Source organism: Camelus bactrianus, chromosome 7 (genome assembly GCF_048773025.1).
Source record: "Camelus bactrianus isolate YW-2024 breed Bactrian camel chromosome 7, ASM4877302v1, whole genome shotgun sequence".
NCBI classification, from domain to species: Eukaryota; Metazoa; Chordata; class Mammalia; order Artiodactyla; family Camelidae; genus Camelus; species Camelus bactrianus.
The window spans coordinates 75,838,162-75,856,453 of record NC_133545.1 but is presented as its reverse complement, the minus strand read 5'-3'; the positions used below and the strand labels follow the sequence as shown (position 1 = coordinate 75,856,453).

Below are 18,292 nucleotides of genomic sequence, written 5' to 3'. Positions count from 1 at the left end.
GGCAAATAGGCACGTGAAAAAATGCTCAGTATCACTAATTATTAGAGAAACGCAAATCAAAAGTACAGTAAGGTATCACCTCACACCAGTCAGAATTGCCATCATTCAAAAGTTCACAAATAATAAATGCTGGAGAGAGTGTGGAGAAAAGGGAACCCTATACTGTTGATGAGAATGTAGTTTGGTGCAGCCATTATGGAAAATAGTATGGAGATTCCTCAAAAAAAAAATTAAAAATAGACTTACCCTATGATCCAGCAATCCCACTCCTGGGCATACATCTGGAGGGAGCTCTAACTTGAAAAGATACATGTACCCCAATGTTCACAGCAGCACTATTTACAGTAGCCAATACATGGAAGCAACCTAAATGCCCATCAAGAGAGGACTGGATAAAGAAGCTATGGTATATATATACAATGGAATACTACTCAGCCATAAAAAAGAATAAAATAATGCCATCTGCAGTAATGTGGATTGACCTGGAGATGGTCCATCCAAGTGAAGTAAGCCAGAAAGAGAAAGAAAAATACCATATATCACTCATATTTGGAATCTTAAAAAAAAAAAAAAGAAAAGCAAAAACCCCATTATGAACTTATCTACAAAACAAAAACAGACTTGCAGACATAATAAACAATCTTATGGTTACTAGGGAAAGGGGATGAGAAGGGATAAATTTGGGAGTTTGAGATTTGCAAATGTTAGCTACTATATCTAAAAATAGATTAAAAAAACAAGTTTCTTCTGTATAGCACAGGTAACTATGTTCAATATGTTGTAATAACCTTTAATGAAAAAGAATATGAAAACAAATATATGTATAAATATGCATGACTAGGACATTGTGCTGTACACCAGAAATTGACACATTGTAACTGACTGTGCTTCAATTAAAAAATAAAGAAAAATAAAATAAAATTCCATGAGCTAGACTGGCCTCTTGTTTCATTGCATTGCCTTGGAACCCAAAGAAGGCCCTAGCTATCAAGAGAACATCATGGTAGTTTGATTAGAAAAAAAAAATAGTGAAAAACAGTGTTTCAACAAGTCAAAAGTTTTATTAATGTAGTCATGAAAACTGTAAAAGTACCTATTTATATACAACCAATTCCTTAATTACAGATTATTCTTATCGACCCTTACTTCCCTGAGGATCTATGGCGGTAACATTGATGAATTTTGTTTTGGTTATTGCGTGCACTTCAAAGCCATCACACTACAGTTAGTGAAACTGGGTTCCTACACAAACATGCAAACCTTTAGTTTTCAGAAGTCTGAATGTGGAACAAGTGTTTAAATGATACCAAACAACAAAGGCTGCTTTGTACAGCCACTGTAAATCTTGTACCATTTCTCAGAAACATTCAGGTGGATTACATTTTATTACAGGGCTTAGAAACTCTGGTTTGATTTTATACGGACTCTACTGTTTAAGGATCAGAATTGCCTGAGTAATAGAGCTGCACTCTGTCTCAGAGTTTCAGGGAAAGGAGTTTCAACTGTGAGATAAACAAGTGGTAGAAGTGAAACGTTTCATCAACATGGCCTGATGTTCTCTGCTGCTTTCTTGGATCTATCTGATTTGATATAGATGAACTGCTACTGGTTTTAGTCCTTCAGACCAGATGGAAGAAACTACAGAATACATGCAAATGGAGAAGACGAACACAGGAAGAACTATACGCAGGTAGTCCCTGCACCTCATACTGGCCTATGTTAAACTTCTTTCCCATTGACACTGTCGCTGAGGTGGTCCCAATCTAACACTGAGTAGAATATGACACTTTCTTCAATAAAGACCTCGGTGGAAGGGCTCAGACGTCCACTATTCACCAAATCAACCAGAAGAAAAAACCCATTTTGAAAACTGTTGAATATTTCTCTATAATCCTGCCTGTTCCTTTCTGAAGCGTGAATTCAGGAGAAGTATCACTTGTCTATGTGATTATGAGTTAGAATTCTCAGTGGCCAAGTGAAAACCTTCCTGGTTTTGTCATTTATTTATTTTTTTCTTCTGAATTTTCTTCTCCTTAATATGTGGAGAAGGATGTCTGGAAACTTAAAGTCTCTCAATGTAACTTGAACTGTGCAGTGAATCAACAGCATTCTGGTGGTGGTGGGAATCAAGCATTTGCTGAACAAAGTAGTGCTTTCTTTATTTAATTCATTCTCTAGGGAGAGGGAACTTCCTCTAATACTGAGCTACCTTTACAATTCAATTTGAAGTGACGTTAACAGGACAGAGACCTGTACACACTCAACAAGTCACAAAGATAACAGCCAAGGGCACCAAATGAGTGCGTGTGAAAGCACTTTAAATCTGCACATGCTTTGTAAGTGTAATTAGCATCCTCCTATCATCCTTTTTATCCAGAAAGGGCCACTCTGAGAGGGAAGCAGTTGTGTTTTTAGGAAGTGCCAGCACTATTCCCCTGTGAAAGGATTATTTTTGTGTTTAGCATACTTTTGACAGAACCAAGTAAACTAATATGTATTCTGTCCATAAATCAGGAAGATAAAGGGCTGTGGGTGACTGCTGTTCTCCCAGACTTCTCTGTTTATCTCTTTATAGTTGACGGTTTACAAGCGTGAAGAGTGATGCTCTAAATATAAAGCTTGCTACACTGCCATTACATGTGACATTCATGTAGATACTAATGTATGCTTATATCTGAGGCGTGGTGAAGCAATCAGGAGTTTTTGAAGTTAACAACTACTTGAGATAAACTAAATTTCCTAATTCAAGGATGGATTTAGTTCTTAATTCGGAATAAAAGCTAGAAAAAGGAGCCACTCAGTGGAAGGTGCTGATATAAGTCCACAGTATTAAAGTTAAAGATAACATGAAGATAAAATAGTTAAATGAATCTAAGTCTGTAACAAAACAGACAGCAGAATTCTATCCCAAGAAATTGGTTTAGAAATTTGGAAAGAAAATTAAGATTCGTCTTCAATAATGACTTGCAACCTCTTATTGACACGTGATAATATTTATCATTTGCTAGTCAACATTATTCACTAGTCAACATCCTATTTTCTATCCTAGTTTTTTTTCGGTGTGTGTGTGTGTATGTTTCAGAAGGCATTTTCTTTTTGAAAAGAAATCCAAGGGCTTCGGATTACCCAGATAACACATATAAAATTCAGCTCATTAGGTAAACACTGAAACATCTAATTGTACCCATTTGGGCCCAGTATCTCTACCTCTTTCTGAGAGGATGAGTCTGAATTCAAATATAGTGATAGTGAGCAGTTTAATAACAACGCTTATAGATTATTTTCAAAGATTCTCCAGGCATTTATTTCCACCCGGAAAATAGCTGAATATGTGGAGAGAAAGCATTTTCTATTCAGTCAACTTGACCCCTCCCCCCAAAACAGCTGTGCCATAGCCTTTAACTCAGAGAGGGAAGGACGAAGAACCTGGAAAAAATGTATTTAAGTAATAATGGGTTCAGAGAGCCTCGAAAAGGTCAACATAGAAATACGCGATTTTAATTGTGTAAATGTCTTGAGTCTGGGGAAGGTCTGTGAACCAAACAACATTAAATGATGCAGCAAATTAGACCCACAGGGAATGCACTGGTACCGGACGAGAAAAAATGAAGGGTGTCATTTTTTGTGTTTGAGGCGAGCAGGAAAGAGTTGACCAAAGCGATCTTACCTTTGTTTTCTGCCTTCAGCTCCTCTGCCATCAAGCTGTCTTGTCGGTTACCAAGCACGAACGCCAGAAACGAGAGGATGAGGGCATCCAAAATCCCAATGATAGCCAGGATGTACGCCCAGCGGACTGAACAAGCTCCAAGAGTGTACTTGTCCGTCTTTTCTCCACACATCCGTTTTACTTCATCTGAATCCCAGCCATCAGGGAAAATCATGCAGCCAAGCACAAGGCAGGCAGCTAAAAGAGGGAAAAAAAGGAAAGGAGTTGACATAAATTTCATTTCAGCAAATATTGCTACTACATGTCAAATCATTGTTCAAATTCTTGATGTAAAGAACAGAAAATCTTAAACCTGCTGTCCAACCCTGAGTGGTTTTTCACCCCCTTGTTTAATCTAAAAGCAGCCCAGCAGCCCAGCACTCTGCAGTGAGAGGAGCTCTGGGAATGCTCTAAAGGGAGCATTCAAAGAGAAGTTAAAGTATGCTGATCAATTATATTAACCAAAAAAAAAAAAATCAAACTTCAGTGTGCAATTGTGGGAAGGCTTCCACTGCAAATATGCCACAAGGAATCCTAACACTGCAGAATGATAATTCAGTGCTGGCTTTGAAGAGCTAGGACAGCCACCCAATGAGGGATTAGAGTAACATGGAAAATATCAGAGCATATACTGACTTTGAGTCACAGTGAAAAATAATTTCATACTGTGGCCTCCAACACACACTGAGAAGTTTCTTGAAATTATGCTTACCACATGCAATGCACTCTGATATTTTCAATTCTATTCTCTGCTCTATTTCATTTTCTAAAAGTCTGAAAAACATGGCAACACGTTGTAGACCCACAGAGATTTATGGAAATTCAGGAATTTCAGGAGAATACTTATGTTCTGTTTCCCAAATATCACTGCAGGAATCACATGAATACTTTTTAATAAGAATATGTTACTTTGAAGGCTATTGTTGCTACTCTCTTTACATTTAATCAAATCATTTGGAGGTGAATGATGACAGTATTAGGTTATACAGAGCCTCCTGAATATGTGGCTCATTCATTAATTCATCAATTCCTTCGCTCATTAATTTAATAATCCCTTATTGAGTGTTTCCCATGGAGTGTGGGACACAGTTCTTGGTGCTAGGGATACAGTGATCAAGGAAACAGACATGGTTTATGTTAATACAGACTTTATGTTTTGTCAGGAAAAGAGGGGAAAAAAATGAGTAAGCTTGCAAATCAGATAATTCTAAGTTGTACTAAGTAATAGGTAGGAAAGAAACAAAGGGTTCAGATAGAGAGTAATGAGTGGGACCTTCTTCAAAGATGGTGATCAGATAAGGCCTCTTGAGGGAGTGGCATTTAAGCGAAGGCCAAAAACATGCAAAGCAGGAGATATGTGAAATTGATGGGAAAGATGTTCCAGGCAGCAGCATGTGCAAAGGCCCTGAGGCTGGACAGGGACTTGGTGTTTTTGAGAAGCTGAGGCTGTGAGGCTGGCAGGGGTGACACATCAAGGCAGGCTATTGCTTTCAGGGCACATAACTAAAAAAAATCATGATGGCACAACCAAGTCAGAGTTCTGTGATAGTAGAGGCAAACCATTCCTGAAGCTGGCAAGAGGGAGTCCAATATAACTCTTGCCTCACTGCTACTTACTGAACAAGCCAGAAGTAGACAACCACTTCTCTACTTTTTAACAGGAGCATGGCTCTACCAGGCAGGTCTGGAGGAGACAGATAGGAAGACTGCCTGGGAGAACTCTGCTCTAGGATTCCTGGTTATTTTATAAAATGATAGTTCAAAACTTTGGGTCACACTTAATTCCTCTCTTTTCCTTACCCCACATCCCAAATGTTGCCATGTTCCTCTCATCTATCTGTGCAGTATCCCTGCATAGGTAGGTGTCATTGACACACCTATTTTAAGCCTTTGTTATCCCTCAGAGGGAACCCTAACTTCCCTCTGCCTTCAGTTTGCCCTCACTCTATTTCAGATCACACATTATAGCTCGGACTCAAAATGTTCTGCTGGTTCCCACTGGTATTGAAGAACACCCACTCAGCCAGGTACTCAAGGCTCCACGATCTAGACCCCACTTACTTTTTCAGTCCTCCTCCCCTTTATGCTCTCCACTTCACATGCATTGAAATACACATGATCCCCTGTCCATGCAACAAGTTTTTGGATCTCTATTTTCTCTTTTGCCTGGAGTATTTGCCACTAGTATCCCTATGTGTTTTACTCTTAAAAATCTCTTAACATTCAAGTCAAAAGCAACATTCTCCACAAAGCCATCTCAAATTCTTCTTCACCTACACATTGCCCTTCTCTGAACTCCCATAGATGTTGACTGCACTTATCTTAAAGCTCTTGCTGGTTTTTTTAAACATTTGCTATAGTTACTTATTTACAAGCATTATCTCAATCACAGACTGTAAGTTTTCTGAGGAAAGAATCTGGAGGGACCTCTAATTCAAAAAGATACCTGCACCCCAATGTTCATTGCAGCACTATTTACAATAGCCAAGACATGGAAGCAACCTAAATATCCATTGACAGATGACTGGATAAAGAAGATGTGGTAGGGGAAGATGCAGCTCAAGTGGTAGAGTGCATGCTTGGTTCAATTCCTAGTACCTCCTCTAAAAATAAATAAACCTAATTACCTCTCCCTGACTGAAAAAAACACAAAAAACCAAAAACCAAATAAATTTAAAATAAATAAGTAATAATAAAGTAAAAACAAAAAACAAAATAAGGAATTAAAAAAAAGATGTGGTATACATATACCACATACATGCAATGGAATACTACTCAGCCACAGAAAGAGAACAAAATAATGCCACCTGCAGAAACATGGATGGACCTGTAGGTTGTCATACTAAGTGAAGTAAGCCAGAAAGAGAATGAAAAATATCATATGATGTCACTTATATGTGGAAATCTAAAAAAAAAAAAAGATACAAATAAACTTATTTACAAAACAAACAGACTCACAGACATCAAAACAAATTCATGGTTATCAGGGGGAAAGGGGGTGGGAACGGATAAATTGGGAGTTCAGGATTTGCAGATGCTAACTACTACATACAAAGTAGATAAATAACAAGGTCCTACTGTATAGCACAGGGAACTATATTCAATACCTTGTAATAGCCTATAATGAAAAAGAAAATGAAAAGGAATATATATATTTATATATATAAATATATTATATATATTATATATATATAAAACTGAATCTCTATGCTGGACACCAGAAATTAACACATTGTAAAATGATTATATGTCAATAAAAAAGAAGTATCTGCAAGATCCTAGGCTAATGTCTCAGTCAACAAAAGATTAAACAATATTCCTCTTGGCCTTGTAACTAATTATTTCTAATTCTTTACAAATTTATCACCCTGTAAGATGTAGCACCATCACTACACTAAACATCAGAATATACAAGGCATCAGAATATACAAGGCTTCAGAATATTTGATTCACTTGGACATGAAGTTTCCTGACTGGGAGGGACAGTGGAGAATTAGTTCCAACTAGGCTATTCTCCAAAACCGGGTTTCTTATTAGACGGTCACCTAGGAAATGACTAACTTACTTGCAGTTACAGAGCCCTTCATTTCAGCAGCAGGTTTTCTGGAAGTATACCAGAGAACGTTCTTGTATGTGAAAGAAAACAAAGAGCTCCCAAGCTGGAGGTGAGCAGACAGGAATAATGACAAGAAACCCAGGTTTTTATTGAATGCTGCCATGACACCCCTTCATCTGGGAGATACCATCAAGGCACCCTTGTGAGGGCATGACTTGATTTCAATTTTAAGCCTATTCCAAATGGTTAGGAAACCTTCACATTCTAAAAGGAACCTCTGTGTGGAGGCTACTGCTGCCCACAGTGGCTTCTTCTGAAATAGTACACAAACAGCTAGCACTTCCTTGGAGCCACTAATTGCTCTGGCATCTTTCTTGCCAAAGAACTGAACGTAACCTCTGTGAAGCAAACAGCCTCTGAAAAATCCACAAATGTTTTTAATTAGGTCTTTCTCCAAAGGGAAATGAAGCCAAGATGAGAAAAGCAATAGGGGCCTATGATTTGGGTCACTTGGGCCTGCTGATATTGCTGGACCAACTATCCTAATCAGGACTTCCAACGCTGCAAACTGGAGGACTGCTTATTTTTTGGACAGAAAGAGAAAGTCTAAATTCATTCTTTAAAAAGTCCATGCATGGTTGCACAAAAAGCATGATAAATTGCCTCGTGTGGCTGAAGCACTCAAGGGGAACGTGGTGAAAAAAAAGAATCTGTATTCACTTAATTCTATCAATTATTCAGGCATGGACCCATGGAAGAAACTGACGCCAGCAGAGCTGCCAGGCTATGGAGGGGGCACTTTCACACCAGGATTGTTCTTCCAAATACCTGGTAAAGGAGAGCCAAGACTCATTCCTACAGTCTCTTCATTAGCACATAGCCAAAAAACTTGAACTACAGTGTTGAACTATGATACAATATACAGTTGTTCTTCATTTTATGCAATGGGTATTTTGCTTGTATTTTTATGCAATTGATATTCTGTTGAAGTTCCAAGACTGGAAAAGGTACTATATTGATACCTTAGCTTACCTCTGGAAAACTGAGTTGCCAGACAATCTAGGACATGAAGTTAACTGTGGTTTTAGAGTCCAGTGGAGAAAACAAATTGTCTCCTGATAAATTTTGGTTTTAAACCCAGTATAATTTTATGAGCATTTAATTTGAGGTCATAACACAAAAGATACAACATCCCTTAGAAAGGGGTGGGGGAAAAGAAAGTGTAGATAAACAATGAGCTCTCAAAAGAGGAGAGTTAGAAAGTTGTGTGTGATGATGAGAAAGGCATCTCTACTCTGCACAGATTCTCAGCCTAATTGCCCTAGTAAAGGGAGCCCTGCATCCACCTCTACCTTGTGCTGAATCAACTGTGAAACCCACACCCCAAGGTTTAACAAGAAAGGAGAGAATTATGAGTCTACCCACTTGTGCACTTAGGAGCTACATAATGGAGAAATAGCTTTTCTAGAATTTGATACCAGACAAGAGGAAAAATATTTAACCAACTGCAAATTCTGGAAGCAGTAAACATAACCAAAACCTTGACCATGTGACATTTGAAGAACAATGCCTGAATCAGAACAATGCCTTCCCTTGACTAAAAGGAAATGTAAACTAGTCTTAACCTGCCAGTGAAATGCCCAGAAGGTGTTTTTGCTTTGAACTCAGGGGCTAGAATTGCCCCAGGGAAGGCTGTGGGTAAGTCTGGAACTTGAGGTGGTGCGAGCTTAGCTTTTGCTCTCTGCCTTTGGGGATCTTTCTTCCCCTCAGGGCTTGGTATTTCCCACCCTTAAACCAGGAATCCCAGATTCCTTCTTGGGGTTAAAAAAGTCTATTGTGACTGATTTGCAATATGCTGGTGGTACTGGGATGATCTAAAGCATTTTAAATGGTGGGATGATGGCCAGGTGAATTACTGATAAACTGCTAGTTAGAAACATTTAATAAAGCAACAGGATGGTACCCTTGTTCCAGTATGTTTCACTGAAGAATTTGTTCTTTCTTCATTTTTAAAAAACCATCAGAATCCAGAATACCAGTTTCCTGTTTACCCAGACAGAGTAGGGGAGATTAATTCTTCTTGGAGACCAGAAAAAGAGCTTAAAATTTTTGAACAGAGATTGAAAACAGTCTAGAGCAGCCATGATCAGGGGAGTTCTGGTCCCTAGCATTACCTGAGCCCGGCTCCAGGGAATAAAAAGAAGATGAACACACCCTCCAAGCCTGCCTGCTCTCCCTCTTCAAGATACTGTTTGTATTTTTTCAAAGAGAAGTCACTGACTTTCATATATAAAAGAAATATCATTTGGGACAAATTGAGGATTTGTTGATTCTTCAAACACGATTTAGGTTAAACATTTCCTTATTTGTAATGTGTATTAGTCTCTATTGCTATTGGGACAAATCACCACAATCTTAGTGGTTTAAATCAACTACACTTCAATGTTTTTAAAAAAGTAATTTAATACTAAAATATCTATTTGAAACCACAACTCTATTTTTTATCTAGATAGATTAAAAAATACATTATTGTTTGTATGAAATAACATTAAGGAGGAAAAATGGAAAGTAAATGGTATTTTTAAGACAAAGCGATTGATTGATTGTAACTATGCAGAATGCTTATATGTACATCAATAAAGATAGGTTATTTTGAATAATAAAAAGCACAAATTTATTATAATTCTGCAAATCAGAATTCTGATATGCATCTCACTGGGCTAAAATCCAGGTGTTTGTGGGACTGCATTCCCTTCCGGAGGCTCTATGGCACAATTTGTTTCCTTGCCTTTTCCCACTTCTAGAGATTGCCTGCGTTCCTTAGCTCCTGGCCCTTTCCCATCTTCATGGCCAGCAATGGTAAGTCGAGTCCTTTTCGTGTACAATCTGACTCTCCCTTTTGCCTCTTCTCCTTCCACATTTAAGAATTCATGTGATTCTGATGGTTTTTGCCAGAGCAATGTCCATAAAGAAGTGAGGCTAAAGCCAGTTGTAGGTTTAGGAGTAAATGGACATAGAGCTCTAAGTGCCTAGAACTCTATGCTTTCAGGGGTCTATAAAAATGTTTAAGAGCTGAAAATTAAAATCAGTTTTTAACTAAAAAAGGGGGCAACATTAGGGATACTTGTGGTGATGGAAATGTTCTTTATCTTAACTATCATTTTCAATACCCTAGTTGTGGAATTGTGCTATAATTTTACAAGATAATATCACTGGAGGAAACTGGATAAAGGGTACATGGGGTCTCTCTGTATTATTTCTTATAACTGCATGTGAACCTATAATTATTTGACAATAAAAAATTTAATTTAAAAATTACCCCCAAAAAAGCATGAGATTAGATTGGGCCCACCTAGATAATCCAAGATAATCTCCCCATTACAAGGTCAGCTGATTATTAACCTTAATTGCATCTGCAAACTTAAATTCACATTTCCATGTAACCTAACATTTTCACAGGTTCCAGGGATTAGGGTGTAGACATCTTTGGTGGGTATTACCCTGCCTGTCACATGATGTTACACACAGTAGTCTGTTATTACAACCCTGTTCCTGTCTTCTGAGTTGTAATTACTGTGGTCCAGACTGAGGGGCATAAAGTCAATTGCAGCTCTGTTGTATGGGGTAGACCCTAAGCCCCTGTGCCTCACAAGGCTAGCCTTCCATGGGTCTCTGCTGGGCTTTCTCAACATGACCATGGTTCAGTCTTGGTTTCCTGGTCAGCTTTACAGCTTCCTGTTGGGACCTTTTATTTTGAGCCTGCTTGCCTGGAGTCCTGATATTCTACCTGTCTCTGGCTGTGTAAATTCTTTTCCCAAAGCCCTTAAAGGCAAGCGTAAGTCATGTTTCAAGAGGATGGATCATCTTGACCAAAGCAAGCGAGGCTCAAAAAGATCATGACTTGGGAGTCTTCTTGCTGTAGGATTCAACCCACTGCTTGGCCACCTCTCTGCCTTGAATATTGCCTCCAGCTTGAAGCAAGCCTCACTTTGGAATCCTTTGGGCTACTGGCTATTCCTCTTAAGTGACTCTTTGTAAGCACAGTCTTGCTCCCCACTTTCTCCCTTTCAGAACTGGTTCCCTGTTGGGGGTCACAGCACACTATTTGGCTGAACCCATCCAAACTGCAACCACCAAGGCCATCTTAACAGCTCTAGACCTGCAGAGGTGGCCACCAAAGACTATACTGTCTCCACTGTTCCCCAAAGTGTGGGTGATCAACATGAATACCTCTGGTGTCTGCAGAGTGACAGAGCCAAATAGAAATTTCCTGAAACTTTTGCCATTTGACACATTTGAAAATTTGGATAAGAGTGCATATGGGTCCCGTCCCCTAACCTCTAGGTACTGATGCACCTGTGGGCTCAACCTCACATCTCTAACCCTCTTCACGAAGACAGGCAATATACTGGAGAGCTAGATGTCGCTGCAAGGAGTTAGTTATGGGTCTAGTATCTCAATTTTTATCCACTATTTCCATGTACTGATCTCTGGACACTAATAGTATTATTTTTACATAAAGTCAAAGCCATCATTTAGGTTTCTGAGAGTCTATAATCCCCAGTGAAACTAGTAGTTTGAACAAATGTTGAAGAAAATAAATTTGGTAGGAAAATGGGCACAAAACCTGTAGTACCTTCATTTTCTTAAAATAATACTATAGAAATAATAGCTGACACTACTGAGCACTTGTGCCAGGCACACCCTTACATGAATCAATTCATTGAAACCTCATTGCAACCCTATGAAGTAGGTACTATTATTATCGCCATTTTATAGAAATTGAAACAAGAATAGAGACCTTGGGTAACTTGAAAAATGTCACAGGTAGTGAGCGAGGGGCCAGGATTGACACCTTGGGTAGCCTGACTGCCATTCTGTCTCTTAACTGTTATACAATTGTAGAGTTTAATTTTTATTATTTTGGGAAAAGACAGAGCTTCCCTCTGACAGTAAAATCAGAATACCAAAAAGAAGTAGATTCACCTAAGAACTGGTAAGACTGATATAATCTGATGAAGGACTGGTCTGTGACTTAACTAAATACAGTCAACAATTAAGGTCAAAGCGGGTTGGAAAAAATGCAAAAATTGGACTCATCAACAAATATTTGTCTTGCAGTACGTGGCTAGAAGGCTGTTACTGAGAAATGGTCTTGTAGTAGAACAATACTAGAGTTCCCATGAACTTTCAGAAATGGACCAACTCATCTTAAAGTATTGGCATTCTGAGTTGTCAAAAAGACATCCCTAGAAATAACTGGCAGCAAAATCTCAGGAAGCTAAAATGCAAGAACGTCATCAATTTGTTGTTGTTGTTGTTTTTGTTGAACTTTAGAGCAATCTATTCCCAGTTAAGGGAGTTCTTGTCAGTGGCTGATGACAGTCTTAAGAGCTGCCATTTTTTGTATTGCCAGACAGAGCAATTTTCCAAATCCTTGGCAAACAGCCTCTTCAGTCAGTTAACTATTATTTATGTCCTGGTTCTGGGGATAGCACTGATTAAGACACTCCTAATGCCTTCTCTCGAGGGACCTGTAATCTAAAAGGGTGCCCAGTTTAACAGCTATAATGAGTAAAAAAAAAAGGGAGACATAGGCTACTGAGTGGAATTGAACATATGATTTTAAACCTCCAGCCTAAGCTTGGAAATCTGAAAATTTACTGAAAGGGAAAATCTAAGATTTTTAGTCCCAGACCATTATTCTTTCAACCAGACCCAACAGCTGGAAGAAGACTGGGGAACAGAGGACTGGAGGTTGGAGGAGGGAAGTAAAACAGTATGTATATGTGTATGTTGGGGGGGGCATGGTTATTTAATTATAATATATAAAATAAAATTTAGGTACAAATATAACTGTTAAGAATAAGAAGATAACCAGCATCAAAGTAGAAATGTGCAGTAGAATTTACAATGACTAGAGAGGACAAAAAGGATTTTTAAAAAACTAATAATTATAGCAAAAGAAATAGGAACTGGTTTATGGTCTCAAGCTGAGCAGCTCAGGGGATGTCTCTGTTATATTACTATAAAATTCAAACACAAGCTCCCTATATCATCAGCAGTGTGGTATGTTACTTATTTCTTCTAAATATGAGGACTGGATGCTTCCAGAGTGAAAGTTGCATTTCCTTGAGAGAGTCCAAACGGCAGGAAAAATGATCTACCATGCTCATATTTTGGATGAAGATACTTCATATCTTTTCTCCGTGCCAGATCCTAGAATTCTGCCTAAAACCTGAAGTGACCTATGCACTATCAAGGCTGACAAGAACCTTGTTCTTGGGTCTTTCTTCATGGTGATGGGCGTTTGGTTGTTTCCACTAGCCCTCCAAGCTGGCCCTTGGAAGGAAGGGGAAAAGAGTTCTAGGCACTCAGACTTCTCCTCTCTCCTCATATTTTCTTTATTTCTAATATATTTGAGGTCTTTAGCTTCTCTGATGTCCCTGTAGACTCCTCTCTTAGCATTTTTTGGAATTAAGCACCATTTCATAGTTCTAGATTACTCTTGCTTGCCTTGGCTGGGACGGTAGTTTCACGGCTGAATATGTCTCCCAAAACCTTACCTCGTCCCTTCTTCTTAAACATCTTTTTTCATGCACTGGGTAGGTGATCACACTGGCCCCTTGAATTCTACAGGAAGTGTTTTCAGTCATGCAGATGCACTCCGTGAACTCAGTATGGCTTTTATAAGCCAGAATGGAGCCAGTACACAGAAAAATCTTTAAAAAGTACTAGAGAAAATTGAAAAGGCACAACTCTGTACTTAAAACTACTCATGGGTCAGAGGAAGAGAAGGAACATCCTCCATGTGGTCCCAGTAGGATCTCAACCAGGAATGGTTAAATCCTTAAATTAGGAGCTCCTTGAGGATCCAGGACATGGAACTGTTGTAGACTTGTCTTCCCAGGGTATCAATTGCTGAAATGTCACAGATTATTCTCATCTGGTTGGTGGCCAGTGCATTCTTGTGGTTCCTACAGGGTCCCAATTTTCCAGGTCAACTTGACCAGAAAGTTTCCACACCTGGGGTGGTGGTAGGGGGCATGCATTTATTTTATTCATTGCAGGCTGACAGAATTGTAAATTTGACAGAATATATTTTTCAGTGAACTGGCTGGTTAGAAACCCTAAGCTTCTGGCTCTTCCCCAACTGAACGCTATAGTGTACCCTGGGAAACAGCAAGCTCTGGAGTGAATTAAGCCTAATGGAGCATGAACTTAGGTCTCCATCTATCTGCTGTCAGGTACATTCATATTGGGTCTGACTTAAAGCGGTGCTTTAGATATGGTTGAGTGATGATGCAACTGCTCCTCTGGCACACGTGGGATGTTGAATGTTTGGTGTCAAATTTAGAATGAAGATCTAAGGCTTCTTTTTATTTTCTTATCATTATGCCCTGAGGGACCAGGATATTGATCAACATCCATTCTAGTCTAGCTGGGCATCAGATCTCTTAGGCATCACCCCATGCCCACAGACCTTATTCTTGCTAGAGTCTCATAACTGCAGCTACTCATGTTTACCAGTTATTTTTTTTAAAAGATGTTGCCAAGTACGAGGACTGCGGCTGAGCCACTTTATCTGGAATAATATTGACATCAACACTGGTCATTGAAATTTCATCACCTAGACAAACATCACCCATATAGTTGACCAATGATGACCTTTCTCCCGTTTGAAGGTTGATAAAAGAGGAGGCCATCATGGGTATTTTGTAAGATATGCCCTACCTACCTAAAAACTGACTTCCAGTGAATAGTTAATACCTATAATCTTTACCACATTTTAATGCAGTAAGTTCAAACATCCTCAAACAATGTGGTTCTGGGATACAATCTTTACTGACCTTGAACAAATTGAGGCTGCTGGCAGAGCCAGAAGGGTGTGTGCCACACTGAGAATCAAGGTCTTTGCTCCTTGTGGTGTTGAAGAGTGGAGAGGGTTGTGGGGTGAGGACTCCAAATTTCCTGCTCCTGGAGGGGGCCAGGCAAGCAGGGACCTGTTTGCAAGTGCTGCTTACACTCCCGGGGGGAATGTCAGACCTCATGGTCTGGAGGAGATACGTTGGTAGCTGAACTGCTCCCAGTCCCTTAAGGGGAGAGGACTGCTGCTTGTTTCTAGAAAGGCCTGCCTGCCTCCTTCCTGCTTCAGTATAGCAACTGTCAGCTCAATTGCTTATCAACCGACATAAGCAGAAGTTTGCATGCCCAGCATCAATGGCCTAGGGAACCTCAAAGTCCTGACTGAACTGGTGCTCAAAGTAAATAAATCGGGAGGAGACAAAGAAAGGATAATTTTTAAAAGAGGAACCAGAGACCCAAGGGAGAAAGGGAAAGCTGAACTGGGCCTGGGGCTCTATTGCCATAGAACAAAGAAGTGGGAGAGAACTCAAAGTACTGAGGCTTCTCAAGGAGACACAGTTAGAACACCCAAGACTTCCTGGAGCTAAACATCAACCTCAGTTAAACAAAGAAAAAAAAACTGAAAAAGATGGGTGTTGTTGAGAACTGAAATAGTGGTTTGGAAGACCTTGTAGAACAAACAGTACAAAAGAACAAAATCTCAAGGATCTGTGGGAAAAAGACAAGAGATTTGGAGGCTAGAGACTTAAAATGTAAATATTAAAAGCTCTAAGAAGAAAGAAATATATGGAGAAATAATTTCTTTTACAAAAGGAAGAAAATTTATTTGAATGAAGACAAGTTTTTAGATTAATAATGGTTACCAAGACTCAGATGGGATGAATGGAAAAAAAATTACATACCTACTTATATCTTGACGAAGTTTATAAATTCCTTGGATTAAAAAATCTTATAAATTTCAGCATAGAAAATTATGACCACAACAATCAAACTAGTTAAAGCTGTGGTTAGTATCTGTTAAAGAGTTCTTAAACAAAACATATACTAAAACTGAAATTTTGAAGCAGTCCAGCAAACTCCACAAATTTTAGAGGAAGTAGAAATGCAGTGGTGGATTGGTAAATGATTAACAACTGACCCTATGGAAAAATGATACACAAAATAAAGCCTTGCTTTTATAGTTCTAGCCAATTTTCACAGAGTAAATACTCCCTCCATGGTCAATTTCAAGCTCTCAAGTGATGTCACTGAACACGGAATTGGGAAAGAAAGGAGTGTTTAAACCAGCTCCAGGACACCACTGGAGAGGGGGGTAAGGTAGATAGGAGAGGTTATAACAGCTTAAAAAGTATCATCTTTGTAGAATCCTGAGTAAGTACACAAAGAAGATACTTCAGTGGTATCTTAGTGCGGGGGTTGGGGGGGCAATTTTAACATGAGAAATGCAGGAGGGAACTATATTCAATATCTTATAATAACCTTTAATGAAAAAGAATATGAAAATGAATATATGTATGTATACGCATGACTGGGACATTGTGCTGTACACCAGCAATTGACACATTGTAACTGACTGTACTGCAATAAAAAAAAGAAATGCAGGTGTGATTATCTATGTTGGGGTGAGAAAGTAAGCCTTGGAAGAATTGAAAACTATTAGTTTGCACTTCCAACTTAATGGGGCAAAATGCGATGAGGAGAGAACTGACCAAGTCAGCAAAGTAAGAACAGGGACTTTTGGTTTCCAGGCCATCATGCAAGGAGCTTGGCAGTCACCACTTAATCCTAATTATAAGTAAAAGTTGAACTAAAAAAAATCAATAACTTTCTTGGGAAAGTGAGGTCACAGGGCAAAAAACCACTGCCCTCACATTTGGAGAGACAGACAGGTGGATACAGAGATTCAGAATTTATTAAGAGCGGAAACCTCGGCCTCGGGAACCAGTGCTGGGATAGGACAATCTGAATTGTAATTGACAAATTGCTAGGGGCTCAGTGTGGACAAGTCTGAAAGTTAAAAACTCGAGGGACCCAGCCATAAGGTGGCCTCCACACTTTGGTCAGTTTTACCTCCTGAAGCTCTGCCAGGGCCCCACAGTGAAGACTGGAGAAAGATCTCATGCTTCTGGCAGAAAGAGTGGTAAGGGAACTATTTTGAAATATCAGAGTGTCTGTTCATTCTCACGTGGTCTCCCCTCAAGGGAAACTATTCTACCATAGTCTAATCTAATGGGATTTTATTAGAGCTTAATCAACCTGGGGTAAGGGAGGAAACACCCAGCTCCAGCCCCCTCTAGCCATCCCGCCCCATGTAAGGCTGGGGAAAAACCGAAAAGCACTTGTGAAGAAAAGTAAGTAGAGGGAAAAAGAAAAAAAAAAAAATGAAGTAGGTTCAATATTAAACCTAAAATAAATGGAAGAAACAACACAAAGAATATCAGTTATGCAACAAATGTGAGAAGTCTGAATTTCCCTGTCAAAATACATTATCATACTCAGTGAGACAAAATCCAGTTATATATTAACAAGAATCACAATTAAAATAAAGTGACAAAGATATGTCACACATATGTTTGGATATGTCTCCTGAGCCAGGGGAAATGGCAATACATAAATGGGACTACATCAGACTAAAAAGCTTTTGCACAGCAAAGAAAACTATCAACAAAAAGAAAAGATCACCTACTGAATGGGAGAAGATATTTTCAAGCAATATATCTGATAAGGGCTTAATATCCCAAATATACAAAAACTCATACAACTCAACATAAAAAAAAGGCCCAATTAACAAATGGCCAGAGGGTCTGAATAGACATTTTTCTAAAGAAGACATAGAGATGGCCAACAGGCACATGAAAAGATGCTCAATTATCAGAGAAATGCAAATCAAAACCACAATGAGGTATCATCTCACATCTGTCAGAATGGCTATTATCAAAAGGACAACAGATAACAAGGGTTGGTGAGAAGGTGGAGAAAAGGGAACCCTTGTGGAGTGTTGGTGGAAATGCAAATTGTTGCAGCCACTATGGAAAACAGTAAGGAGATCCTACAGAAAATTAAACATAGAACTACTACATAATCCAGCAATTCTACTCCTGGGGATTTTTCTGAAGAAGATGAAAATAGTAATTAGAAAAGATACATGCACTCCTATAACATTG

General features: G+C 39.0%; 1 protein-coding gene across 9 annotated transcripts in view; it reads right to left on the bottom strand.

The window, feature by feature from the left end:
• LHFPL3 (LHFPL tetraspan subfamily member 3) overlaps positions 1–18,292 on the bottom strand; it is a 554,580-nt gene that overhangs the window by 160,231 nt on the left and 376,057 nt on the right. For all 9 annotated transcript variants that reach the window (XR_012508261.1, XM_074367627.1, XM_074367628.1 and 6 more), the window contains one exon: positions 3,668–3,904. Coding sequence is in view for 8 of the 9 variants with exons in the window: in XM_074367627.1 (XP_074223728.1) it covers positions 3,668–3,904 (237 nt within the window). In the remaining variant the exon portion in view is untranslated. The remainder of the gene's footprint in view (positions 1–3,667; positions 3,905–18,292) is intronic.